Source organism: Haliaeetus albicilla, chromosome 1 (assembly GCF_947461875.1).
Source record: "Haliaeetus albicilla chromosome 1, bHalAlb1.1, whole genome shotgun sequence".
Taxonomy (NCBI): domain Eukaryota; kingdom Metazoa; phylum Chordata; class Aves; order Accipitriformes; family Accipitridae; genus Haliaeetus; species Haliaeetus albicilla.
Window position 1 is genome coordinate 78,716,414 of NC_091483.1, and position 27,870 is coordinate 78,744,283.

Sequence of the window (27,870 nt, forward strand, 5' to 3'; positions counted from 1 at the left end):
CAGCGCGCCCAATCAGAGGGGAAGGAATCGGCCATATGCAAATGCTACCTCCCGCCGCCGCCGGCGGGGTGTCCCTGAACGCGGGGGCGGCCCCGGTGGCGCATGCGCGGGAGTGGACGGGGCGGTCAGAGGCGGCTCCGGGTGTCGCCCCGCCCCCGGTGCGGCCTGACCTTCGCAGGCTGCCGTAGCCGGGGCGCTGGGAAATGGCGGCGGCGGCGCGCGGGGTTGTGGCGGGTCGGTGGCGCGCGGCGGCTGAGGGGAAGCGGGCGGCCATGTCGGGTCGGGGGCCGCCTGTGAAATGGCGGCGCGGGGCGGCAGCGCGGGGCGTCTCCTGACGGTCTCATTCTCCGCAGGGATCGTGGGTCGCTGGGCCTCGTGGGCCGCCCGCTGCCCCGGCGCGGGGAGCACTCTCACCGGTCTCTCCGGCCGGTGCGTCAGGCTGGTGCGGGTACCGGCGGCCGCCCCGCTGCGGAAACCGCGGGTGCTGTGGGGGAACCTGTCGGGGGGAGGCACCCCCCCGGTCCTCAGCAGGTACGGGCTGCGCCGGTCGAAGGAGGTTCGTATAAACCGCTTTGAAGGGCTTCCTGGGCTAATTTTGCTCTAGCAAACGGGTCTCTCTTTTAGCCCCAAATCTCCCACTTATCTTAAACGTAATGCTTGAAGCGGGACCTAAAACGGAGTATACTTCGCAGGCATAGGCTTTGCAAACAGCCTTGTTGTAATTGCCGCTGTTCCTCTTGCTGATAATTAATATTCTAAAAGTAATTCCTGAATGCCAGTAACAGCTGAATGTTTGCTCTTGAGTGTTTAACCACCTTTAGTAGATGGAAGAAGCTGTTCTGTGTAGAATAATAACTTTGAGATTAATTTTGACTATAGTTCAGCACTGCAGTTAGCATTCACACGTATGCACTCGTTTAAGTGGTGTGCTGTAATGTTAGCTGAGTTCTTGTTGACCTTCCAACGAGCCACAGCCACTTGTGATTTCTCTGTGTGTGGAAAATCCAGTGATTACTTTTAGAAAAAGTTGTTTCAATCCTGTTCGTTTTTGTTTGTTTTTTTTTTCCCCGCCCTGTTTCTGGGGTGGTTTTTAGTGTCACATCTCTACTTCCAAGTATACTTCAACAGCCAGTGAGGACTCTCACTTACTGTAGCTTACGGAATGGGAAGAGGAAAACCGTGAAGGCTGTCATCGATAGGTTTCTCCGGCTGCACAATGGCCTTTGGGTTAGGAGAAAGGTAAGGACTTTTCTTTGTGATAAAAGCGTGTTCTTCACAATCAGTGGACTAATTGTTTTCCTTCCATTACAGGGCAGTAGCTAGTATGGAAGTTTAAAAAAGCTCTGTAAAAACACTCCCATCTTACTGACAGTGGGGAATTTGTCCTGGTTTGCTTATCAGTATTGCTGTATATATGTATTTGCAGTCACCCACTTAAATGTCTTTTGTGTATTTTCTTCTGACAGGCTGGTTATAAGAAGAAACTGTGGAAGAAGTCAGCCGCCCAGAGGAAGCGTTTGAGAGAGCTGGTGTTGTGCACTAGAACGCAATGTAAACTCCTTGACAAAATGACCACTTCCTTCTGGAAAAGAAGAAATTGGTACGTTAATGATCCCTACCAGAAGTATCATGATCGCACGAATCTTCGTGTGTAGAAATCTTGGTTTCATTTTTGCATAACTCTAGGAAAGAGGTGGTGGTACATGTCACATGGTCTGAATTTTAGAACATAAATCTGTAATACCTGTTGCTTTTCTAAATAAACATATGCATATCATCTGATAAGAACTGTGAGTATCAGTGGCCAAAATAAAGGAATGTTCAAGATCATCTTGAGCTGCAATTGGTATTTTACTTAGCAGAGGTCCAGCTGGTCACCTACATGTTCTGGTTTCCTGTGGTTGTGTGTAACATACGTACATGGATGAATAGTCTAAACATCACTAAAAGTCAATAATTCAACATATTTAATCTTAAAATTTTTAAAAGAAACACACTTAAATAACCCCAGGATATATTTTGCTGTACCCATACTTATTGGTAGGTCACTGAATGGAGTCTCCTTGGGGAAGGGGAGAAAGGAGAGCAGGGTCTGTTTCAGTATTGCTGCCTGTCACAGTACCAGATAAGCTGTTGCCATATCTCCATGCTAGAGAGCATAGAAAAAAAAAAAACAAAACAAAACAGTGTTTCATGGCTACATGCAGTTTTTATAACTGATGTAAAAATGTATTAGCCACCAAACTTCATTACAGGACTCACATTTTGTATCCTGTGTTGGTTTTTGAGTAGTAGAATATATTCTTTGGGTCCTACACTATACCCTCCAGCAGCCAATTCTGAGTATTTTCTTGTTTTTAGTCTTTAAGCCTAATTATACCTCATGCTGATCATGTGTATATATGGAGCAAAACCAAGAATTTATCATAGGGTCCCTTTGGAGTGTACAATGCAACTAGTCTCTGGTTTCGCTAAGGGCTAGACAGGAGGTTTTCTCTACAAAGTGGATACTCCAGCAAGTGTATGAAAAGCAGTTGCTTCTAGCAGTAGCTTCAAAAGGTTCACTAATAACTAACCCATTATTAAGCAGATAGTCCCTGGTTGTCAGCTCCGGAGCCACCTGTATAGCAAGAGATGGTTTGCTGTACAAGGCTGTAGCGTTTCAATGAATTCACTAGTTACTCAGAGTGTTCAGTAGCTGTATTTTTTTTTTCCAGTTCATAATACAGAAAGAAGTTCTGAAGGACATGCAGCACTTAGTGAATACATCTATATACAGTCAGCCAGAATTGAGATAAAAATAATACAGCAATCAAAGTAATTATTCTGGCCTGCCAGATACATTGAACAGACTAAAGATGTTTTCTTTTTTCTTCTTTTTTTTTTTTAAAGAAAAGATTAAGACTTTATTCAAGATGTATATCAAGCAGTATAACAAAACCAGCAAAACATCAACCTTTGGAATACTGTTGTAGTGGCCATCCTTGTGAGGCATTAAGTGTACCATTTCATCACAGATCTTTTCTACCGATCACGGGAAAGAGATCACATGAAGTGCACAATTATGATCCTTAAGTAGTTTGTCTAAACGCGAATCCCAACGTAGTGTTCTCTGCTATTTGAAATATGGTGCTAGATGCAAAACGGGTACCCAAAACAAACAGCAAAAAGGAGACTGTGATTAACGAGCATTTGGTCACAAGCACAAGGGTTTCATCACTACATGAGAACACTTACTTTAGAGAGCAGTCAGAGGCAGCAGGTTGTTTACATGAGGCTAGGGAGCATTGCACCTCTCCAAGCAGCTTTCTCCCTCTCAATAGGAATAAATAAGCTGATTCTCCTTTCCTTCTGTGCTGGGTTTGCACTTACTTACACAATTTAGGTTAGTGTGGGATTAATTCCAAAGTGACAGTGATACACATGAAGTCTGTCTTGTCTATATTTGATGTGATCCTGATTCAGCAATTGGTGATGGCTGTAACTGCGCTGACGCTGGCCCCTACAACAAGAAAGGAGGCATGGAGGACTGCGCTGAGCTGCTCTAAGCATATTCTCCTCATAATGAAGGTGAATTCATGGTAAATGGGTGAGGTAATTCACTGGCCCGTTTTCCATGGACCGTCTTCAGCTGCAGTTTCCTTTCCCTCAGCCTCAATTTTACTTGGTCGAAATAATGCAAATTTCACTTCAGCCTTGTGCGTCCTCTCTGCTCGAGTCCTGCAAACTCTCGTTTGCCAGGAGGGGTCAGCATCAGCGCAGGAAGGCAACTCGCTGCATCGGGCTTCTTCCTTGGCAGAGGTTCAAGAGAAAAACTGAACAAAAGACTCCATGTCTGGTGTTTACTCTGAATGAACGCAAGTAGCCAAAGAGTGAAATGACAGACTCAGGGCAACACCTGTAAACAACCTGTGTGTGGAAGATGAGGAATCAAAAGCAAATGACCGTTCTCTTCTGTATACAGAACACTACAGCACTAAGTGTACGTGGTTAGGCATTCACATTTCTTGTCTATCTATACACAAATATACAGCTCAGTTGATAAATTAATAGATTTTTGCTAGAGATATGAAAAGGTTTATTTTCTCATTTATACAGTGAATGTTTTGAGAGATATAAGGCAACTCCCTTGTCAACAATTTCACCTCAGCACTTAAGAAATGCTAAACAGTCAAGTTTACAGTAAAACAGCAGATTAGACGCACATTTAATAATTTTAGTGAGAATCAATGTTAATACAGCATGTCTGAGAATAGAATTTGTCAGATGTTACGTAGCTCTATGTTGTCAGGTTTTTTGGCATAATTGAGTGCAAACTTGTCAGCTTCTTTTTTATCTTATGGCAGCCCATTGCATAGCAGGGAAACGTAGCTTGCTTGCAACAGGATTTTATTTTCTGCTAACACTGCAGGCAGTTTTTCTAGTTCTTTTTCATGTTTGCCAAAAGAAATCAAATAAACTCTAAATCTGCTTAGAAACAAAACACACAAGCTTAGCTCCTCAAAGCTTTTGCTGAGTATCTTCCAAGGACTGACTCTTCTGTAACTGCTATTTAGACAGGTTTGTTGTTTTTTCTTTTTTTCAGTTTACTTTCTGAAGACTTTTTCCTTCTTAGCCATTGCAAAATATGATTGAGTTAGCACATGTAAAGGAAATAAAATTCTCAGGTAATGAGGCCAAATATTGTGGCAGACACAGGAAATACCTGCTTGCTTTTTCCACTTCCTAGCCAGGTCAGATAAACATTTGTGTGTGCGTGTAATTTATTTCTCTCTTCCCTACATATGTAGGAAGCTCTGGGGGAAACCTCAGGGATCCATCAGGCAGGGACAGCTGGGCTATCGATGCATACCTGGCAGAGAAAAGGTTTCAAAGGCCACTTCAGATTTATCTCTGAGCCTGATACACTCCAGCTGGCTGTTGGCATCCTGGACTGCTGCACCTGAACTAGATTAACAGTACTGTTCATCATCAAGCCCGTGTATTGATCCATTAGTAATGGCATGTTCTACATAATGCTAAATGTTTTTCTAGTCTATGTGACAGGTCCAAGAGCAAACACAAAGGGCCACGTAATTAATTTATGTGTGAATCTCACATGCTCAACACTTACAAGAGACACCAACTTGAAGCACAAATACACAAACCCTACCACGTCTTCCTCTTCTTTTATATTTCTCATTTATATATGGATACAAATACACCACTCCATCTGGTTCTTGTGGTTCTAACCAAACTCCACGCTACAGGCGAAACTCCAGGCTTCAAAAAGCAGCTCAGACCCAGCATCCTGCTCTGCTCGTGCAAGTAAAACAGCAGCACCTCACCAGGAAAGCAGAGCGCTGGGACTGACACTGTTGCAGGCAGGAGAGAAAGGTGCACTTCCCCCTGGAAGTGCATCACTAAAGTGATTCTAACTTCTGTCGCTGCAGCTAGTATAAGCCTGGCTTGCTTACCCTTTAAAACTGGCAGTAGAACATTTGCCACAAGCAATACGATCTAGTTCTTCTAGCTGCCATCATTTTCCACACAATACTCTCCTGGCTCAGTCTGATCAAAATTAAGACTCCCCCTTCATTACATCATTGAAACCATATGTTTTCTCTTGCAGACCTCTTCCTCATCCTCTGTGTTTCTGTCTCTATGGTCTTAGCACAATGATTTTCTCAGAACAGGTGATTTACTTGCAGAAAGAGAAACAGAGTTGCAGCTCAGCTTTTGCTAATGAATCTTGGACATTTTGTACAGTCAAAGTACTTTGACATTTGCTACATCATTCACAGTCTTGAGGAGGAAGGGAGGAAAGAGAAATCCATGGCTTCTGCAAATCCACTTCATTAATGATAAAGCCATAAATAAATACACTGTCAATGTATCATTATGAATAACTGATTATTTTTGTTTCCACTGTGCATTCACAGAGCTAGAGCTATGCAGACACAAATGAGACTTGTAAATGTACAGCCTTACAGGATTAGCGTGAGTGGGTGGACACTCTGCAAACGAAACAAGGACTCTTAACCTGCAGGTGTCTGCCAGACTGTCCTATCCACGCCACGGACAAACGCAAGAAGCATGTAACAGAAGGATACAGAGAGAGGAAAGAGAAAGGCCATGTCTACAATGCTGTACATCAAAGCACATCCATCCCACTGCTGTTTCCTACATTATTAACGAGTAGCTCTTTAAGGCAGAAGAGAGACATTCTGTGGATCTTGGTGCTATTGGCTCATTGCACTCACATTGTTTCAGTGGCAGAGGACGAGGTACTTTTCTTCCTGAAGCGAGGTCTAAGGGTCCTAGGCGGTGCCTGCAGAAAAGCAAGAAAAAACTTCAGTGGCATAACAGGAAATGTTTTTTCTTTCCTTAAAACTCACCCATCTTTGTGGCACCTCTTCAGGTGCAAAGTAGTGGAGAAGCAGATCTTGGCCCCGTAGATCATTAATGAATGACCAACTGAAGACTGGTAGTCCTTTACCCAGGTTACACAAACACCTTCCCCTCTGGCACTTGGTTAGAGGTGTGGCTAAAGATCGCTAATAACATAACGGTCAAAGGAGGCAGGACAAATTGGTGTCATTTACAGCAGCTCCTGGATCAAGAGAGCAAACTGGTGGCAGGAAGCCAGCTCTGGTGTCTCCCAGCCCACCCTGCGCTGTCCAGTCCAGCCGCAGCCCCTCTGAGGGTACAGCTCATTGGGGCATTACAAAGCTGAAGGGGTCCCCAAGGTAAAACACACTGAGCCTGTTAATTCTCACAAGGCAGAACTCTTTTAAAAGATCAGCCTTTTGCTTGGGAAACAGGCCAGACAAAATCCATTGAAATTATTTTAGAAGCCAACTATTGCAATTCTGCCTTGCAGTCAGCTGATGCAGAGAGCTTTAAAAGGAGCCCTGAACACCCAGGAGGAGCCAGACCAACTTTATGAAATTGGTTTACTATGATTAGCCCTGTTCTCCAGACTGAGACAGAAACTAGTTAGACTAGCAAACAAAAAAAACCCAAACCACCCTAATCTGCAGTGCATACTTGTCTCAGAAGAGCTTTGGCATGGCATTGTGTCTTGCAAGCTTCACAAAAAGAAATGGTTACCAGATGTTGTGCAGGAGCACAAATTCTCAGTGTGGAAGCTTGTCATAACACCATGTAACACTGCAAGGCCTGGTGAGCTCTTCTACCCCATTTACATAAATATCCAAATTCTTGTTTTCTTTAACAGCATCAACCTATTTACCTGTAAGACTCTGACAGGATCTTACCATTCATAAGTGAGGACTTTGTCATTTGTATTTTATAGGACTTTCAAACCCAAGATCATGCTGTGTTTCTGCATCCCCATGATGCAGCAAAGTGTAAATATTCATATACAGCTAAGGAACTGCAACATGGCGAGGTTTTGTTTAGACTCCATCTAAATCTCCATCTCTTCTAGCTTGCCCATAAACCAAAGTAGTTTCTCGCAGAGATGGGATTAATCCAACACCTCACCCCATCTTCCAAGCCTGAAATCTTACCCCAAGCTGCCACTGCAAATCCCCAAAACCACAACAGACCTGGATGGGATGGCTGCACCCAGAAAGGCACAGCTGGAGGAGAAGAGCTGAGGAAGAAAGCTGCTGTGCATGGCAGCCAGGGATCCTGCACCACACCAGACTCCATAGCTGCTGGCTCAGAGTCGGTATCTGTAAACCAGGAACCCTGGGACACAGCCTGACAACTAGAGCAGTACCTCCTGTAGCTTGGAAGAAGGCTGCTCTTTGGGAAGCCACATGGCTCTTAAAGCAAACGAGCCATTAATTGCACAGTAAAGACTCTTAAATCAGAAATTAATAGATCTGCCTCCTTTGGGAGGCCACTAGACAGCTCTGAGAGTAGCTAGAGAGGCTGCATCTTTCTAAGGCAAGAACAGAGCAGTCCAGCTTTTGTTGAGAGCCCCTAGAGGCAGGACAACCCACCAGGAGGACATACAACTACTAACCAAACCACACCGCTCCCGCTCCCTCACACTGAGCAAAGGGGAGGGTGGAACAAACCCAGCTCCCCCATGGTGGAGATCTCCCGGCTCAGATCTGAGAGCTGCTGGCTGTGGCTCCATCCCCCCTGCCCAGATCTGGAAGGAGTCTTTGCCTACAGCATCTCCCATGGAGGTTTTATTTCCTCCAGAACAAAAGATTGCTAAAATTGCTTTTGGCAAACCATGTTGTGAGATCTGCATCTCCTTTAGTTCTTTTGTTTCCATGAAGCAACTTGCAAGTATACTTGTTAATACAGTCCCTGATTCAAAAACATATCGAAGTCATGAAGGAAGTACTACCGCTGGTTTCGGTGCGGTTTGGTTAGGTGTGAACTCAAGCGAGAAGGACTGGGCTCTGAACTGTGAGCACTCTGACCCTGGGTGCTGGCTGTTCTCACCATAGCTACCCTGCCTTGGGGGTGAGAATATATTTTCCCCTACAGACATGAAAAATCAACTAGCAGTTGATATCCAAAGCATCTCACCCAAATACCTTCACATTAGCACATGGTTTAGAGCTAGTTCCAAGTTTTCCAATTCAGATCCAGCTCCAAAGCCCTGTATAATGATTATCTCCACAGGCACAAATTCAGACCTCTTTCAGGAAATCCACACATGCAGAAAAGTGAGTGAACCCATAGCAAGACCCACCCTTGAAAGACCCAAAATGTATTGTTTGGACTCAGTGTTTTTAGACCAAAGAGAGATGTTCACTCAGTTGAAGATTCAAGGAATGTCATGGAAGGAGGATCCTTGACAATACGGAAGTACCTCAAGGGGTTGATCCTTCTTTTTGGGCCTTTTGTTCATGGATGCACAATCCAATGAATCGTTCTCTTCATCATCTGAGAACACAGAGCTTTTTGTTTCACAGTTTGCCTCAGGTGGCTTTTCATACTTATTGTCCACACCTATTTAACATGGCCATTTACAGTCTAAATGTGAAGACAAAGCATGAGGAAATCAGTGATGGTTTGATTCACACTCTGCCAAATGCCACCTCACTGCAAAGCCATGCATCTTCCAGGGATTAATAGGCAGAAGATTCACACATCACACTCTAGTAATAGCAGCTGTGGGGTTAGAAAACAAAAGGCTCTTGTTTATGAAGCCATTATAAGCTCTATTTGGATTGGTTTACATAGAATTGAGACTAAATTCACAGCCTCTGATGTTCTGGAGGTTGACTCTAGAAAGACATTTTTTTGCTTGGTTGGTTCAGGGATATATAAAATAGCAGATTTCTTGAATCTCTGGTTCCATTCCTAGCTCCTGCATCTGCTGCTTCCAGAAGGTGTATCCTCTAGAAGATGCCAAATGAGTGCTGAAACCCTCTGGTCAGTATAGAGAGAGCTGCCTGGGATGCAGAAATATGAAGCACAGCAGCACTAATGGACTTGAAGCTGAGAGAGCTCAAGCCAAGCACCCAGTCTGAGATCCACTGAAGTTAACCAAAAGCTTCACCAGCCATTGAATGGACCCTCAGCAACTGGGTACGTTGCTGCAAGACCAGAGCAGGGAAAAGTCTCTCTTCTGTCACTCTGGAGTAAATCTATGGAGCATTAACTCCACTGATGGATCTGAAGGCAGATTATGGCCCCACTGTTATCAATCAATATATATAATATGATTGAAATAACCAGGGAGCTTCTAAAGTCCTGTTTACAACCCCCACCAGTTAATATTTAAAGTAGGGAAGCAATAACTAGACACTATTTAGGGTTTAGGAACTAACTACTAGACAATGGGGCTTTATGCTTATGTCAGAAATGGTAATGGATTGTGGTCTGGTCAATAAACCTTGAAGAACTGCTTGGAACTGCCAAGATTAGGGAAGAAGTAGGTAAAAGGTAACTCCTAAAGGGGGAGATTGGGACCACCAACTCATTGACTACCTACTCAAATGATACCACCTACTCAAAAGAAGACAATGAAGGAGGAAGACAGAGTCTGAGCACTAATTTACATGATAGGTGAAGAAGAAAGAACCAATCATTAGGGAAAATAATAATGAATATGTATTAGTTAAGTGTATAAATGTGAGGATTTTTGAGACAAGGGTGTGCTGTCTTGAGACAGGCACCCATTCATGCACATCAATGAGATTAATTTGAAAATACCTTGACTCTGTGTGTTACTGGCTTGCACACCAGGTAAACGGACCCTGTTTGTGGGACACCACCATGACTACAGACCACGAACGTCTGCTTGGTGGTTCTTATCCTTATAACTTAGGGCATGAACTTATGGGACTGGTGATGTTGCAAAACACAATCCATTTGCTGCCTTAAATCTGGACAGTGAAGCAAGATGGTATTTTTAATGGACAGTCCAAAGCACGAGGTACAGAAGAGGACACCCAGCATGACCAAGCTTTCTGCATCTCCACAGTTTCCTGTCAGCAGGGCTGGAGCTTTCCCTGCTTAACTGATAATTAGGCTTTTTTCATTCTGAAACATGTCAGGAGTGGAAGTGTTTGCTGTTTAGATGGCATTAATCACAATTATTGGCTCTATTCTTACACTGTTGTATGAACACACATAGAAATAATGCTCTGTGCTTCTTGTCTCAGCCTGACTGGAAGGCTCTGCTGGACCAAAGACTAAAACCCAAAGACTAAAATCAAAGAGGATTCTTAAACATCTAATACTTATTAATCCATTTAGATTCTTAAAGCATAAAAGAACTGAATTCTCCCACAGCTCTTTCAGTCGGGTAACAGAGAGACAAAGGGAAAGTGATTTGGCTACAGCAACACCATGAGTCACGAGCAGGTTACTGGGGCTCTCTCCAGTGCCAAATTCAACTCAGCAGCTAAATGCTCTCAGCCCTTGCGTTCAGTGCACAGGATGCGGCTGCAGCTCAAGAGAGCGATGCACACCATCCTCTGGCCACTGACCCTGTGTTTCTACCACTATATCACCATTTGCATGGACAGGCTGAAAGACACCATCACAGGTTTCCATGAAGAGCTGGAAGTTGACTTTTTTTCCCAGCTGTACTGAAAATGCTGATAGTAATGTTGCAGAGAGGCCCGGGATAACGCTGAATTTTTTTTTTTTTCTATATATGACTATAGTGTTAAGACTACACTGTGGAGAAAATTAAATATTCTCTAGACCACACGGCAAAACAGTACAGGAACATTTTATTTTAATTACTATTTTATCCTTCCACTTGGGAAGTGAGCTACCCAGGAGGAGCCTAGCTTAGGCCATCTTGGATGTGGAAGCTGGTCCCTGGCGCCTCACTAAGCCAACAAAAAATGCAGTAAAGTTTGTTTTAAATACTATTTGTTCAGCAAAACCTGAACCAAGCATGCCCAAATCTGCAGCCTGGAGGCCAAGTACTGCCCCCAATTCATATGACTGCTCCCAGCTGCCCTCTTCCCTGGAGGTCCCCCAGATGTCGACTGCAGGCTGGAATTTAGGCAGTTTGTTTCCAGATAGTAAAAGTGGGTCAGGACTTCTTTAAACTGCCTCACTGAGGTTTGCACAGTGGCCCAACACCACACCTCCAACCATGTGCCACTGTGAGGAGACAACGGCTTTCCCCAGGGAAAAGAGGACTTCAAATGGGACAGGATGGAGGGGTGTTGGTGAACCAGAATTTGAGCATTCAGTGACCAGAGTGCAGAGACACTGGCTGCTGAAACTGAGAGCATACAGGATCAGGCAAACGTGCGCTGCTCCCTTTCTCCTCCAGCCAGCTGCTCCACTGCGAAAGGAGACAGAAGGAACTGTCAGCCCTAATAACGCTCCCGTGAATCCCATGTTTTTCCAGCGTACATTGCTTTCTCCATTACTATTCTCTCTCTTGAATTGGGTGCTGGGTGAAAAAATATCCAGGCAGCTCTGCCGCCTGCGTTGCCTGTCTCCATGGCAGGCACAGGAGAGGCACAGCCTCCTGCAGGCTCCTCCGTTCTCTCCGTCAGCCTGAGCATCACATCTGTCTTCTGGAGCTGCTTCTGTGAAGATCGAGAGGAAAGCTCAGCCTCCAAGCTGGCACATACTGCTTTGACCTCCACACCAGAGAGATCTGTAAAGTCCACTGGAAGCTGGGCTGACACCCTCTTCTTCCCTGCTCCATCTCATTGTGAATGAGGCACTGAAAACCAGCCAAATGGGAACCAGTTTTGCTTCAGCCTCACTGAACTGGAAAGGGAAGAAGTGGGTCTATCCCAGGCCTTTCCACTACATTTCTGACCATTGATGAGAGCAGACCTTGAATACACAAGGCCCTTTCTTTAAGACCCAGAGCAAGAAGGGAGGATTCCCTGCCCATCCTGCCTCAGGGAGGACAACTCTGTTGTGGGCAATCCCAACCTCCTATTGATCTGGGGTGCCAGACTTTGTCCCACGTTTGTGGAAGCATTACGCTGTTGTGGGACTGGAGGCAACTCATCTCTGAAGGGCTGCTGGTGTGTGAGCGCCAACACTGAAGCTGTTTTTTCTGTGCATAGGGTGATGACAGGATTAAAAAAAAATCATTTTCCTACACCAAAACAGTGAGTCCTCTGCAGGAGAAAATGTAAAGCAGGGGATTAACCAGAACAATAAGCGCACATGTGAGGAATTGGTGCGAAAGGAGATGGAGGCTTAAAGTGAATGGATGGGTTCTGGGACACCAAGGTTTTTTTCTGGAGAAGGAGCAGACCGAGGAGCAAAACACAGTCAGGGCTGGCACAGGCTTCTTGAGGACAGCACTTGGCCTCGGGTGACCTCCTGTGTGTTTCTAAGAGCTGTCTTTAGGATCTAAGGCTGTGGGGCCTCAGGCCACTATCAGATGTCCCCAAAGTGGCAGAGCCAGCAGTGTGTGCTGCTCCAGGGAAGCAGCTGACAGCCCCAGGGACTGTGTCACAATCAGGAGGTGGCTGTGTACAAGCACGGATTGTACGCCAGATGGCTCCTTTGGCTCTCTCCTCTTTGGGAGACTCACTCCCCATCTCAGAGTGGGCTGTGTTTCAGGTGTCTCCACGTCTTACATTTATGGCTCCACACCTTTGCATGAAGGGGCAGAACTGCTGCAGAAACAGGAGGTCAACTGGTGTGCCAGTGCTAAATCTGCTGCTGCCTCTTGCAAATGTCTTTTCAGTATCCAGACCAGATCACGCTTCTCTCTTCACTGAAGCAAGAGAGAGTCTCACTGTAAACAGCCTAAGGAAAGGGACCCCTTAATTCCAGTTCCTATCACCCTGTCCTAATTCCTTCAAAGGGAACTTATACAGCCAACACATTGTGTGGGAAGCCCTGAAGCTGGGCATATTCCAAGTTAAAGTAGACAGGGTTGGGATCTAAGCTATTAAATGCACCACAGGGAACAACCCAGCACAGACAAGGGAAAGTAGGGCCAGATCGTTGTCATCTTTAATCTCTGTGATTCTACATGGGCTAAAAAATCTCACTTGCAAAACTCTTTCTACAGCAACAAATGGGATTCAGTAGCTGGCTGTTTTTTCAGCAATTGCTTTGATTCAGGCTCTTGTCTATGCTGCTGTGTAAATTCAGAGTAACTCCCATGGATTTTCGTGAGTACAACTGAGGTCAGGACATGGCCCACTCTAACTACAGATGAGCAAATCACTTTGATCTAAATCCTCTGAAAAATTTGGACACTTAAATACAGTTACTGTGGGAATCAGGCACCCCAATACCTTTGAGAGAAGCTGCACTCCCCCTTACTTTGCTGGGCACAATACTTCTTCCTCCCATCACTGTAATTCCTCGGGAGCAATGGGGAAAACCACTGTCACAAACTACGCAAGCCAGAAGCAAGGTATTGTATTATTGTGATGGAAGGTAAGGTCACACCAAAGCTAAGCCTTTCCAGGGGATAGTTCATATAAAGAGGTTTGCACACCACTTCATAAGAGCAAGAGAACACATATTTATTATACGATGGCCATCAGCTTCTTTTCCCTGCAACAAAGATAAATTTGCCATCATTTCCAAAAGACATTGATCCAAGTCATGTACTTCCCCAAGAGTTTTCATCGCCAAACCAAGAAGTTAGGAGCAGCCAACTCTACCAGCACACACTGCCCAGGAGCCACAAAACAGAGGCAGACATCCTTTCCAAAGCTGAAATCAAGTGCAACCAAAGCAAACAAGTCTAATCACATCAACAAAGTCATCCGTTAATCAAAATGCATCCCGCAAATGATTTAGTTGTTAAGTGCTAGTCTATTTCAAACACCTCAGAAGAAAACTCATGCAATCTGTAACACTTACATCAGAGTCCCATAATATTTACATAGAGAAAAGGAAAGAATAAACTGTTAGGGGAAAACATTTGGGTGTAGAGGGGGAAGGAACATTGTTGCAGAGCACAGAAATCTTTTGTCTTTGCTTTCATAATAGCTGTGGTTCAACTGGAGTTTATTAAACAACAATTAATGTTTTAACTGTCTGTTGGTAAAATGCAAATGTACTTCTAGGAAATAACCAAAATAAGTATGAAAGTATTTTTAAATACCCAGAGAAAATCCCAAATTGCCATTCAGATGTACTGTTGCAAAGTGATGCAAATCATCCGTGTAAAAATTTGATTCAACATTTAGTAAAGGGAAGTTTTAAGGAACAAAATGCCTAGAGCAATGGAAAGTTGTCGTTTGTTCTTTAAGCTCAATGAGAGAAAGGTTAAAAAAAAAAAAAAAAACCAGCACAAGAGCTGGAAGCAAAACTGGCCGAGAACAAAAATGAAACCACCTACACCATTTAATTCAATTAGTTCAGAGATACATGAACAGCCCCCTTGATGCAAAGTCAATTAGTTTTTTAAGAGTACTTTCCACTGTAACAATCTCACGTGCAATTTGTAGCTTACCACAAAGATGGGGTTGGATATATCTAATATATCAGTAAGGTTTAAAACACAATTAAGTGAATGTCCCATTAAGCTCCTTGCTGAGCTGTACTGCTGATTGTCTGTGATCTGTTACCTTGTCTTCAGGGTGACAACCACATGTAGGAAGAGATCCAATATTATTTTATTGGAAAAACTCCAGGGCATGGCTTGATGCTGCAACACCTTGTGCATGCCTAACTGAAGGTGTTGGCTAGGCTGACTGTCAGTCACTGCTGATCTGTAGTTTTTAAGGCGTACACTACTGTATCAGTCGCCACTATGGAGCACAACCCTGTGATGCATACTCAAAAAACAGTCCCATTCATCACTAATGTCCTTGCACATTTCTTACATTGCCTAAGGCTCCTGATCAGCATTTTAGTAATAAATGCCCCCTCAAATACATGCAGCCACAACAGTTCTGATATACAGCTGATTCTTCAATATCTGCTAGATATATTTATTCTCTGCAAGGATTAAAGTTGTTCCCCTCTCTCGACCATGCCACAGGTCTTTGCAACAGCACCTAGGAGATGTTAGTTGAGAGAATACCACTGAACATAGTATTTGTTACTTCTTAAATGCTAGTTCCAAGCAAGGTTGTTTAATATTGACCAGCGTTTAAGCATTTACCAGGCACTGCCAAAAGACAAACAGATATCCCTGGAGATTTTCACTCTGTCCTTCCTGAAGGGGAAAAAAGAGCTTTTACGTAATTGTACCGTTGTCCCTTAATGCTGCAGCCTGACTTTCCACAGGCCATGAACACAGAAGAGAGAAATCAGAAACTTGTGTAAAGACCTGGAAGGAGTTTTGTCAGCAAAGGCCTGCCACTGAACAAGAGCAAGAAGAGCTGGCATAGAAGCTGACAAGAAGACGTGCTGGAGTATATATAGTGGAACATGCTTGCATTTAGCGATGTTGCCCAGAGCAAAGGAGGATGAATGTCCTGAATTGTGTCAACGCTTTGTCATGTGCAGACTGTGAGGCCAGCTGGAGTGAGCCCACTGAGCAGGAAAGAGCTCTTCTGTGAAGCAAACAGCTTCGGCAGCAAAGGAGCCCACCACTGCTGACAGATCTGCTCCAGTACAGTACAGGGGGAGCTCACACTGCACTCAGCCTAGCCTTCAGTCTCTGCGTAAATGCGCACTCCATGGCACCTGCAGGCCATATCCTCATGAAACCTTCTCTCAGGATATCATCTAGGGAGCAGGATGGGCAGACTTCTGCTCCCACTAGCTCTCCTAAAAGCTATGGGGGTTTCTGAGGCAGCCAGCGAGAGAAACAATTGAGTTTCACCTGCAAGAGCATTAAGGCAACTGCTCCTACCAAAAAGGCTGCATCATGGCTCTAACCCAGCCTTTAATACTCCTGCTTGAGGTAAGACTTGACTATCTGTCCATTTAGATTACAAACTCTTTGGAAATGAGTACTTTTCATGATTGCACTCTGAAACTGGCTACACAAAAGTTTGCACCAAGGAAAGACGAGTGCCAATAGTTCACAACAACTTAGTCCTAGCTAAACAAACTTAGCTTCTTTCTTCCCCCTGCTTTTTGTGGCATTGAAAAATGTGTTCACATTACGTAGTCAGCTCTCTAAGCTAGCAAAGCTGCACTTACAAAGGAGCATTTTAAACGGCAGGCCGTTGTCTGAGAGTGCATTAATGCATCTATTGCCTTGGAGACAGAGAAAGGGCAGCCTGTGGAGACAGAATGAACCCTCTATGAGATAGAGCCTCAGCATATCCCTATTGACATGGTCTAAGGGACTGGATTATGTCAGGGGAAAAAAAATAGTAGAACAAGCCAATCTGAAAGACAAGGCATGCAATTTAAACCAGATCAACATGACTTTGAGCCCAATTTGTAAACATATTGGACTGATTACTGCCTTAGCACCATTAAATGACTTTCCTAAGATTAACTCATGACTATTAAGCACTTAATGATTCAGTGATTCTTTTTATAAATAACATTTTGAAGTCAAATCCATAAAATTGGTTTAGGCTAAAATTAGAAGGCTGCTAATAAAATGCACTGTGAATACAAGTGTTTCATGATTGCTTAAACAGATACCACCTTAAACAGGCTTAATTCTCCTGCACAGTGGCACACTCACCCCAGATGTGCTGGTGCAAAGAACCAGAAAAGGACAACAGGGAGGGTGACAAATCAAGTATGATGGCTGGTTTGCCACTAAGCAGTGTGCAAGGAGACAGCATCAGGCTGGGATCACCAGCCTCCAAGCACTAATGCTGCAGAGGGCTGCATGGCACATCAGGTGCAAGGCAGCAGGGAGGCACAGATGGCTGCAGCACGGTGGCAGCACTGTGATCCTTCAGTCTTTCTGCTGCCATCCCCAGGTTGATTAGTGTTCAAAATAAACAAAAAGCACATGAGATGAGAAGTAAAGGAGTTACAAAGGTCTTTTGCTTCCACCAACATGAGACACTGCCCGTCTGGATTTCTTCTTTCTCCTTAGACAAGCTGCTTGGCAGCCCCATCCTCTGGCATGCCCAAATCAGAGGCCTCCCTCTCCTTTCATCTGCCACTGGGACAAAATGCAGAAGTGATACGGCTCAGCTCTTAGCAACCAAGCTAACTGGTGCAGCATTGAAAAGACCACCAGCAGCTAAACTGTTCACTATACTCCTAAGTTTGTAAACACAATAAACGCTGGGGACAGTGGGGACATTTTTCAAAAATGGCTCTAGCACAGACTGAAGCAGGGAGAGTCTGTTCAACCCTATTTTATCATACCAGGGTCTGCTACTGGGCTTTGCTATATACCCTGCTCATCCCAAACACAAATGTCCTCTCTACCAACAGAGAAACACAAGCCAATCCTTAGGGAACAAAGCACAACAGGGCTGGGACTGAGGAAGGTTTGCTCCTGCTGCGTTCCTGGTGGTTTTACACCAGCGCTGGGGGATACGGGGGCAGAGGAGTTACACTGGTGCAGCAAGAACAGTGGTACATCCTCTAGAACAGAAAGGACTGAACAGAATGTTTTTCTCCAGAGAAACACTCCCCAGCCTTGGGTAACACAGGTCAGTAAGGTGAGAAGCACTGCAATACTTGCCATCAGCACACACACAGCTCTCAAACTCACTCGCAGCCTGGCCTTCCCCTGGTTTTGTTCCCCTGGTGTTAGGAAACCCAATGAGTACGAGCGGCAGGAGCAAGCCAGGCTGGGGAACGCAGCCATGCTTGAAAGGGAAGCGTGGGTATTGGGGCACAGGAAATCCAGCACTCACCTCTGAGGAGTCGGCATACTGAGCAACATGTGCACACTGAAAGAGGAGCTGAGCATTAGAAACTCATCAGGCTAAGCTACTACCTCTCAGAAAACACTTGGCATCATTTTGAAGTGGACTTCAGGGCCCCCGTATGCATTAAGAGACGATCGTCTCTATTCAGCAGCACAGAGCACAGACTCAGGAACGTGCCTCACCCCAAGCTATGTGCCCAACGGGTGTTAAGGCTGGGATTACGTACAGCTCCCTGGCTCTGTTCTCAGATCACTAAACAGAAATAACTCCTGACTAGAGGGGCCTGGGAGCATGGATAAGCAATGGGTAACACAGTGCAAAAGGCTGGATGATAATAAACACAGGGTGCAATACTGGGACTTGTATTGCTATGTCTGCATTTTTTTCAGTAGGTTTAGACTTCTACAAGCACTGGTGCAGCCATTCATGCAGCTTTTGAAGGAAAACTATCCACAGATCCCTGATCTTCCTAAATCAGGAACATGCTGAGGAGTCCTGCAGGAATTATATTTTGGTGGAATTGCTGCAAGAATGAAAGCAACCAAGGGAATTACAGTGCACCCTTCAGTGCAAATGCAAGTGATTAACAGCTGTTCATAGAAGTGTGACCTTTACAGCTTCATTTTGTGGATAGCTTGTGTTCCAGGAAACAGCCTAGAAATAATTTCCAGTTTGAGCCTTCCAATTTAATCCTTACAGTGGCATCAATGACTCCAGATAAAAAAAGCTTTTGAAGAAAAAAAGGGTTGAGCTCTGTGTGATTTCTTTGGTTATAATTATCCTGCACTGTAGACACTGAAAGTTCTTCCACAGTTTCACAGTCATTTTAAACCAGCATAAACCAGTGCTGCAGCTGAAAACAGATGTCCCATTGCCCCTCGCACTCTGGCCTCCACCTTCCTTGACCTATTGATGATGTCTGCTGCTGCTTTCTACAGGCTTAAGGATCTGACCCAGGTCAAGAGCAACCTGGAAGCAAGGAACAGCCAGCTCCCTGACTGGAGTCAGCATATATAAATAAGATTTAGACATGTCCAAGGGAAAGGATGGTATGGGGCAGAAGCAAGCAGTTGGGCCATACCCTTTCAATGGGAGTGCTGGCTCACATTGGCTGGATGCTGCTATGAAACTAGGGCCTTCATATGAAAGAGATGAGTCTCAACCAACCTTAAGAGATCTGCTGTGTGTTAAGCCTCTGATTTTACACGGAAGGCAGCTGATCACAGTTTGATGGTTTATTCTCTGAGAGCTCATATAACATATACATATGGGTTGTTCTTACACATCTTTCTGGAGTTTTTCTGGTTGGTGGGGACTGAACTATCCAGACATATCCTGAATGCTGATATTCTGCCACCATTGTTCTGTCCTGCAAAGCCTTCAGTGCTTAAATGCAAAACCAAGAAACAGCCTTGACTCTCCTGCACAGAGGTGTGGAGAGTACCAGAAAGCACACTGCACATTTCTGCTACGAAATCGTTCCAGCTGAGAATGATTTCTGCCTGGGACAAGCTTCCGCAGAAAGGGCACTCAGTCTGGGAAGTACAGAGGGTGGCTCCATAATATGTGATCCTCTGGCCCAGACAGTGTCAGCTCTGGACACTGACCATCCCATGATGCAATGCAAATCTCCTGCTGCTGAAATATGTCCCACTGACTCACCCAAAAGCAAGGCTGGCCTCCAGTGCCCAGCCCACACTGGAGGTTTCTGCTGACATCAGCAACCATGAGACATGTTTGCATCAGCTATGGGACTGAGCTATGTGACACAGTGGCAAATATCCCACTTATCAAGTCACATGTGCCACTCACCAGCCGTCGCAAGGGAACAAGTTTTATCTGCACTGTCCAGGATGCTTTCAAGGCAATATCATAAGGTTAAGAAGTGCAAAAGCCCCCCCCTGTTAATAAAGACACATCTGTAGATTGTTACTGGACATTTGCCAGAACAACAGGATTGCCTTGAAAAATATTTGGAAATGTTGTTCTGGAGCTTCCAGTTTTCCATAACAATGAGTAGCCACATTTACAGTTCCCAAAGGAAAGGGGCAGTTCTGCCTGTGGAAGAAGCACAGGTTGGAACAGGCATCGAAGCTAAAATATCACAGGCTATCACCAGGGTGCCAGGACACTAAATCAAGAAACGCTGAACTAAGAGCAAAGCAAAAGATCAGATAAAGAGGACAGGTCATGGGCTTGCTAGACGGTGGAAGGGCAATCATTGTGTTTCCTCACCCTGTGACAAAGGAAGGTGTGCACATGCTTCACTGGAGCAGTGGTGATGCCTCACAATGTGCTGTGGGGGGGTCGGCAGCCACACATAAATCGTGGCAAAAGCAGCCTTTGGTCCTTCATGTCATCTGCGTGTGGCTTTTGACTGGGTGTCAGGAGGAGGAGAAGGGTCTTTCTGTGGAATGGGTGTGAATACACCTAGAGCACCTGGAGCCCACCATACACTGAGCAGTCCTGCTCCTATGGAAGGCCATCCGCACGAGTCTGACTGCTCAACGTATAGCAGGCACCACTGAAAGGCAGCAAAGACAGCAAAAGGTAGAGGTTAAAAAAAAAAAAAAGCAGGAAAAGGTAGAGGAAAAGAAGGAGTAATTCCTCTTGTCTCAAAGGCAGCTCTTGCATATTCTATTTCTTGGCCTCATAAGACACTCTTCAGCAGGCAAAAATAAACCTTTGCTGTATCTGCATGAGGTCATTACTAATTAAATGTCAAGCTCTTCACACGGTGCTTTGTGTCAAGAGGGGACTCAGAAAGTCACAAATCCATCTAACCAGCACCAGTCACATTATAAAAATAACAACAATGGAAATGAAACAAGCTGAGTGGTTATTTAATGTAGCCTGAGCACAGCACGGTCCTGCAGCCAGCTTTTGGCCACAGCCAAAGCCCACCAGTGTCAGCAGAGTGTTTTCACAGGTTTCAGTGGGTTTGGAAACATGTCCAAGAGGTGTGAAACCAGAACTTGAACCACTCCTGGTGCTCCCAGGGGGAGTGGGGGCTTTCCACCAACAAACCTGAGCTTCAGCAGTCTCATCTGTGCAGGGAAGACAACAGACCTCTCTCTATCCCCCTGTCTTTCCAAATCACTTTCTTTCAGATATCATATCTGCTCTTAAACACAGTCACAAAACAGGATTAGAAGTAGCAACACCAAGTTCCACACCAGATCTGGCTGTGTTTTCATTGCTCAGGGAATGGGACCCATCTAAACTCCTGTAACCTCAACCTAAAGAGCCATCTCTTGTCTTTGCCTCACTGTTGTGAGCAAGGGTGTGCTTCCATGCACCATTCGTTCAGTAGCAAAGCTGGCTTGAGGAGCTTCCAGTTCCTGGCCTCTTGATCTCATAACATATCTCCCCAAAGGTCTCCCAAAACAGTTATTTTGGAAGCTCCCAGTAAGGTGGATCAGCAAATTGGTATGAGTTAAAAATAATCCTTCAAAAATAGTACAAGAAAGTATTTTTAATCTGGATCAAACTCAGGATTTCTTCCTGAGTCCACAGCTCTTTACTCAAGCACAGCTTGAATGACCATAGCTAAGCTGTTCCATCACCTGAGGGTAGCTCTTGACACCTCATTATCATAAGGCTGCTATTCTCTCTTTGTCGTGGCTGTCTCTCCTGTTGAGAAAATTAAGAGCCTGTGCTAGATGCAAAACTAATTCTTCAGTCTTTGTACATCCCTGACAGCCATATGAGAGAAATAAAGGGAGCTATAAAAGCACTCCATTAGGCAGTCTGTGTATGTACTCTTCCATCAAAGACTGTGACCTCCATAGGACTGAGTGATGCTCACACCGACTCCCAGGCATGGGGATGCCAGTCCCGAAATGAAAAGGGTTACAAGTGTTAAAGCAGTGCTCGGCTTTTCCACTCATAAGGTTGGCTGTGGCCCAGCGATGCCCCCTTCCTTAGGCAAACCCCACCTGCAGCAGCACTCCTCAATGTATCCAGTCAAAATAACACTTCAGGTTCCTATCCCTGCCACAGTTACTGATCATTTGTAAATTCAGACAGTGACTTTGAGAGCTGCACTTGCAGAGGACTGTAACAGGTTGGTATGGATGGAGGATGTAAGGAAATGGGTAGGGGTGGAAGGACCCGAATGAACAAATGGCAGAGGAAGGGCTGTAAGAGTGGCACCCAGAGCAGCAAGTCATCAAGATCCCAGCACACCCACATTCAGCTTCTCAGATGCCTGGACTGGGAAACAAAGGACAGATAAAAGAAGGGAAAACATAAAAAGGCACATATCAGTTGTCCAGAAACTTCTCAGAGGTAGTGGCAAGATAGAGCACTGTTAACTAGAAACAGAGAAACCTTCTTGCAAAACTGGGGTCAATCCATAGACAGGACTTTTCCACAGGTATTTTGCATGTTATAATCACTGAAGTAAGGTGTATGGGAAAGCCACATAAGAAATCTTCTAAGGTATTGACCTTAAAATACACAAGCATCTTCTACCATGTATGGCTTTCAGGACCTGGGCATGGGAAGTACAATTTCGTCTGTTTTGCAGACACACTGAGAACAAAGGCACGCTCCAGGTCATACCAGTATCTGGCAATAAAGTGGGGCGTGAATTCATGTGTCCTAACTCACAGTCTTGCCTCCTAACCACCACACTGCTTCTTCTGCAGACACAGGACCTGTTCCTTCAAACCCTTCCTAAAAGTTTCTATAAAGCAGGATTTATACTCTGACCAAGGGTACAATGTTTGCAGTCCCCACCACACTCTCTATTAACGTTCTTAAGTCGTTTCGTGTATCCCAGCTACTGTTGTCAGGCTTTCTAATACCTGGTGGCTTCCAAGACATTTTACAAGAAAGTAAAGGTCTTCAGCTGAGTCATCCTCAAACAGACAGTCTGGGGTATTTTTGCTGACTCCCTCTGATGTCAGACTAAGTCCTATTATCTCTAAAGCAGGAATATAAAGAGAAGTCTAATGTTTCCTTGAGATAGTGTGGACTGCTGACATGGACATTTGTGTTATCTGAGGGCTTTGGGACAGGAAAACCAGCTGTGTGTCAGCTGTTCTGTAGTCACTGCTCACGCACATACTCGTATATGAATATATTATATGCATATATAGCATACTAACAGGCGGTAGCAAATTCTGTCTGCCCCTTGCTTATGTGCAATGCTCCAACCAAACAAATATGGAAGGTTGAGTGCTGGGACCACGTCTGGACTTGGTGTGCCTAGAACAGTGTTGGCTCACTCTGAATATGGCCTTCAAGATGAGATACAGTCTGGCTGATAGATCATACTCTTCCATACACACAGACACACACACACTAGTTATGACTCTGATCAATTCGCCCCTCTAGACATTCTGACTACATACGTAATTGTGCCCACACAAAACGGCACAAGGACTGGACAGACCAGGACCACATCTTTCACTTAATCTGATTAAAAGTGAGAGAAAAACTGTGCCTGCAGTCTTCCATACAGCATGATGCCACCATCTGTGAGTGAAATCACCCTCTGGAGGTGCCTCTTCATATTGTCTGCGGGTGGAGAATAGGCCTGCAAGCAGGATCCTAGATTAGGGTCCTCAATGAAATCACTAAGTGAGATGGGGCAGATAGAGGTCATGTATACAAGACCTTACATAAACATCAGAGTAAAACCACTGTGCACCAACATTGTCTATTTCAGTTTACCTGTAAAGAGAATTTATTCAACAGATTACGTTTAAAAAAAAAAAAGTAGAGAAATCTGTGAGCTAGAATTCTCAGAATTTGTAAAGAGCTTGAAGGATACTCTTTAGGAAGGACGAGACAAGACATTTCTAAGACATTCCAAAACGAAAGCAAACTAGAAGGAGTAGCAATCCACAGAGGCTTGAAACACAGTGAAAGTTTGCACAGACCTCAACACACACAAGCTGAAACTGCTAATTTTTAAACTTGCCAGCATATGTTTCACAAGCTACCAAGCGCAATACGCCTGCAACTTTTGTGACTTCTCATCACAGCAGTTGAGGTGCATGATCTTTGGTGGTGTTGGGGAATCCCAGAAGCCATCTGGAACCCCCTGCTTGGGATAACCCTCTATATCTCAATTTTTGAGATCTAATCTGCAAAGCTATCTCCAATAAAGTGTTTTAGACCTGGGCTCACAAAGATTTATTTAACCAAGCTTATAATAAATTTTTGTAACTAAATCCTCAGGAATGGATCTTATTCCCACCATGTTTCTTCCCTTTGCTCTTTTAGAATTTGAAAACAAACCATTGCCATTCGGAGAGACTTGTTTTCCGTAACAGTGCTTATGCAGACATCCTTCATATCATAACCAGTTGTCAGAACTTGGTCTCTGCTTCTAGGAGTGCTTTATATGGGTTTTATTTCTCAGTAGGCTTCATCAGTGATAAAGTTCTGGAACTACAACTGTCAAGTGTTGTACCAGCTACAGTCCAGTTTAGAAGAAACACAAGCGGGCCTCATTCAAACCAGATATCTATTAGAACTTGTATTTATGTTTAGATGACATAAGAGAGAAAGGTTGTATCACCATATAGGGGCTTTGATGATAATAATGACCCTTGCCCACTACTATACATTCTTAACCCCTCTTTTTGCACTTCCATTAGCCTCTCTCATTGAAAACCCACCATGGCTTGCAGCCCCCAGCCCAGAGCCTAACTTTTCAGCTCAAGTTGCAAGGACTGATGCTGGCTCCCTTGCACACTCAAGGCATGTACCGTCCTTGGTACCAGCCAGGAATAGCAACCGTCAAACGATGACACTGTTTTCTCTCTTAAGTGCCAAGAGACTCAACAGCATGTCTGCATCCTGTGAATTCTGATATGTGCTGCCTGCAATGTCTGTTTCTATATATTCCTGCCAACTGCATGACTTCATTCAGCTGCGTGATATTCCAGACAACACAACACTGAAAATAACACTGGCACTTACCTGAGCTGCCAGTGCCTTCCGATGCACTTCTGGATGTTTTTGGCTGGCTCTGTTTGCTACTTGTTCGTACAGTGACCGAAGGAGGAACAGTGCTGCTGCTGTCTCCACGAATCGTTGAGAGATCCTGCATGCTAAAGCTTCTTAGTCTCTCAGACAGGGCCCCCTGTCCCTAGTTAAACAAGCAAGCAAATAACACACATAAAAGTTAGATTCAACAGTGTATTTTTAGCCGCCTTCTCCCTTGCTCATTGAAATCCATCAGGACAATAGGAAGAGAAAAAAATTGCCTGGTCCAGTAACCTAGAGAGGAAAAAAATGAGTTGTTAAAAGCGTCATTTCCCTCTCTTTGCTCTTCCTTTTGGAGTGGTTTTATGCACAAAGTCATTCAAACTTCTGACAGTGAGCATCTCTGATTCTTCAATGCAGTTCATTTGAGCTCAGAGCAGCCTTGGCCACATTTAAATGAGCAGTATGTTGTTGCATCTCTCTAGTAGGTACTTTTCTTCACTAGGATCTGAGTCAAACAGGTGCTTGGCTTCAGAAACAATTAAATAGTCTGTACCAAAATAACTCTCTTTTAAAGTTAATCATCTACAATGATATTCATTCAGCCATTCTCAGTCATACACAGAATTTCCAGAGCCCAGAAAATTTGAAATTTTAAAGTAATAAAAAGTTATTGTTAAATGCAAAAAAATATTCCAGTGCTTTTTCATGCAGCTTAAGGAAGAAATAAACTAACACAATATTTTTCTTTCTTTTTAGACTAGCTCTCAATCAAGCAACAAACATATTCCTTGGTGAAAGGAACGTAGCTGCTCTTTGTAAAGGATGGGTCGGTTAAAAGACACCTTCCATTAAAACTACATCTCATCAAAACGTTGACTATAAGTATACCTCTTTCTGAATTCTGTAACCCTCATACTACACCACTGCCATAGAGCAAGAATGCCTGAAAATACAATCAATACAGAACCCATCTATCCTTCTCTGTTGGCTACATTGTGACATTCAGAATATTAATGGCATAACTGACAAAAAGTATATTTACGTTTTAACATTTTGTTGGGGGGAGTGGGTGGGTCTGAAAGGTACTTCATAGCATATAGTCTTGAAAAAAATACTGAAATAAATACATAGAGCCTGATACTAAAACTATTTCTGCTACTGTAAATTAGAAAAATAATGGATGTTTCAACTGAGATGAAACCAGAAAGAAGGCTCACAACAGTAAATACTGCCCTGTTTAACAAAAAATGGCCAAATAAGGCACATCACAGCAATTCACACACCACCTTCATTTAAACTTGTATTTGTCAAAGCAGTACATAAGGGAAAGCATAGCCTAAACATTGCCAGAGCACTCTAGGTTGGGGCTGGACCAGAATACATCACCGCTCCCTTCTGGGCCACAGATTTGAGTTTTCCACCCACAAAATCAAGGTGCAGGTGAAGGGCCAATGGAGAGTATGCTCAGGTGCTGGCCTAGCACAGAGAAGGACTCATCCTGACTATCTACGATCAAAGGCAAGATGGGGCACCTTCCTTGCTACAGCAGTCAGGCAACACTCCCCATCCCCTAGTGCATGGGCAGTGATACACTGGGAAGGTAATGCACTAATTTACCTACAAGTACTGATTCACCAACATCACTTCAGAAATTTTGCATGCAGACTAATGGAAAATCAGTACCTCTACCGCATATGAATTCCTTAGCACCTTACTTTTAGGGACTGTAAGTAGACAAGGCATCAGGTGCTTATAACTACAGTTGCTGTGACAGCCTGCACTTTCTACGTTCAGAAAAACTGCTAGATCAGTAATCTCCCAACTTTTCAGCCTGAAGCTTTTCATACAAAAAAAAATGGGTTCAAACTTCCTTCTCAACTCCATAATATATCAATCTAACCACAGGCAGGCTACACATCCTGGACTACAGCACTTTGCTGCATCAGCAAGAAGCAAACAACACATGATGATAACTTCTTCAATGCTGTCCCAAAGCATCATCAGTAGAAATATGCATCTTCTAAGAAAAAAAAAATGGAACTGTCCTTTGTAGAGCAGAGTCACCTGGTGGAGCTACCCAGGAAGCTGTGCTGGGATTTTTCTCTTTATTTTACTGAATCTTTGGTTTCTTAAGATCTCTCAACATATGCCGTGTTTGGCAGCATTTTGCATTTAGCTTTTCTGCAGACTTACAGAAAAGTCTCCACACATCCACCATGCTCTTCCTGCAGACTTACTTTGCTCTTTCTCATTAACCTGTTCTACTTTTTAAAGTATTTTAAATGGACGGGGCCTTTTCACTTGTATACTGAGATATTTTATTTTGCTGATTTTATATGTCTGACAGTGAAGAAGAGAGCTGATGCTTTGTCAAAATCTCACCTGCCGTCTCACTCTCCAACCTGCCGTAACAGTTGATGCCTGAATTTTGGCTACTCCTGCCAGTGGCTGAGCCACTCCTGGATGTTCTCACTCCAAGAAACTTCTCACGTTATTCCTCTTAGCCCAGCCTAAAGCATATTTACCCTGCAGTCTATGGCTGCAACTGTCACTGGGCTGGTATACTGAGAATTCCTTGCATGGCTGGGTAGCTGGGTGTGATCTCAGCTGCCCAGAGCTCAGTGCAGTACAGTTCTGGGTGGGTTCTGTAGCTTGCACTGAATTCCTGCACTGCCACCCTATTCTCAGTAACTGGTTTAAAGCTAAGACAAGGCATCCTACCCTGCAGTCTGACTCTAACAGACAGATCCCAGCGAGAGCAATCAGACCACTAAATAATATTTTGCTG

At 44.3% G+C, this 27,870-nt stretch overlaps 2 protein-coding genes across 10 annotated transcripts in view; one reads left to right on the plus strand and one right to left on the minus strand.

Moving 5' to 3' along the window:
* The first annotated feature begins 145 nt into the window (after positions 1-145).
* On the plus strand, positions 146-1,830 carry MRPL35 (mitochondrial ribosomal protein L35). The gene is made up of 4 exons (XM_069796183.1): positions 146-234; positions 354-531; positions 1,095-1,239; positions 1,467-1,830. Exons 1-4 carry the CDS (start codon positions 204-206, stop codon positions 1,653-1,655), a joined length of 543 nt encoding a protein of 180 aa, XP_069652284.1. The 5' UTR covers positions 146-203; the 3' UTR covers positions 1,656-1,830.
* An 852-nt stretch (positions 1,831-2,682) lies between these two features.
* The window catches only part of REEP1 (receptor accessory protein 1), a 71,282-nt gene continuing 46,094 nt past the window's right edge, over positions 2,683-27,870 (minus strand). For 4 of the 9 annotated variants that reach the window (XM_069796126.1, XM_069796117.1, XM_069796135.1 and 1 more), the window contains 5 exons: positions 25,074-25,242; positions 18,120-18,155; positions 8,786-8,925; positions 6,243-6,310; positions 2,683-3,909 (listed from right to left, as the gene is read on the minus strand). In XM_069796126.1, coding sequence (XP_069652227.1) covers positions 3,843-3,909; positions 6,243-6,310; positions 8,786-8,925; positions 18,120-18,155; positions 25,074-25,242 — 480 coding nt within the window. In that variant the 3' untranslated portion in view covers positions 2,683-3,842. Of the gene's footprint in view, positions 6,311-8,785; positions 8,926-13,778; positions 13,926-18,119; positions 18,156-25,073; positions 25,243-27,870 lie in introns of those variants that run through there. The other 5 variants (XM_069796158.1, XM_069796151.1, XM_069796142.1 and 2 more) reach the window with 5 other exon arrangements.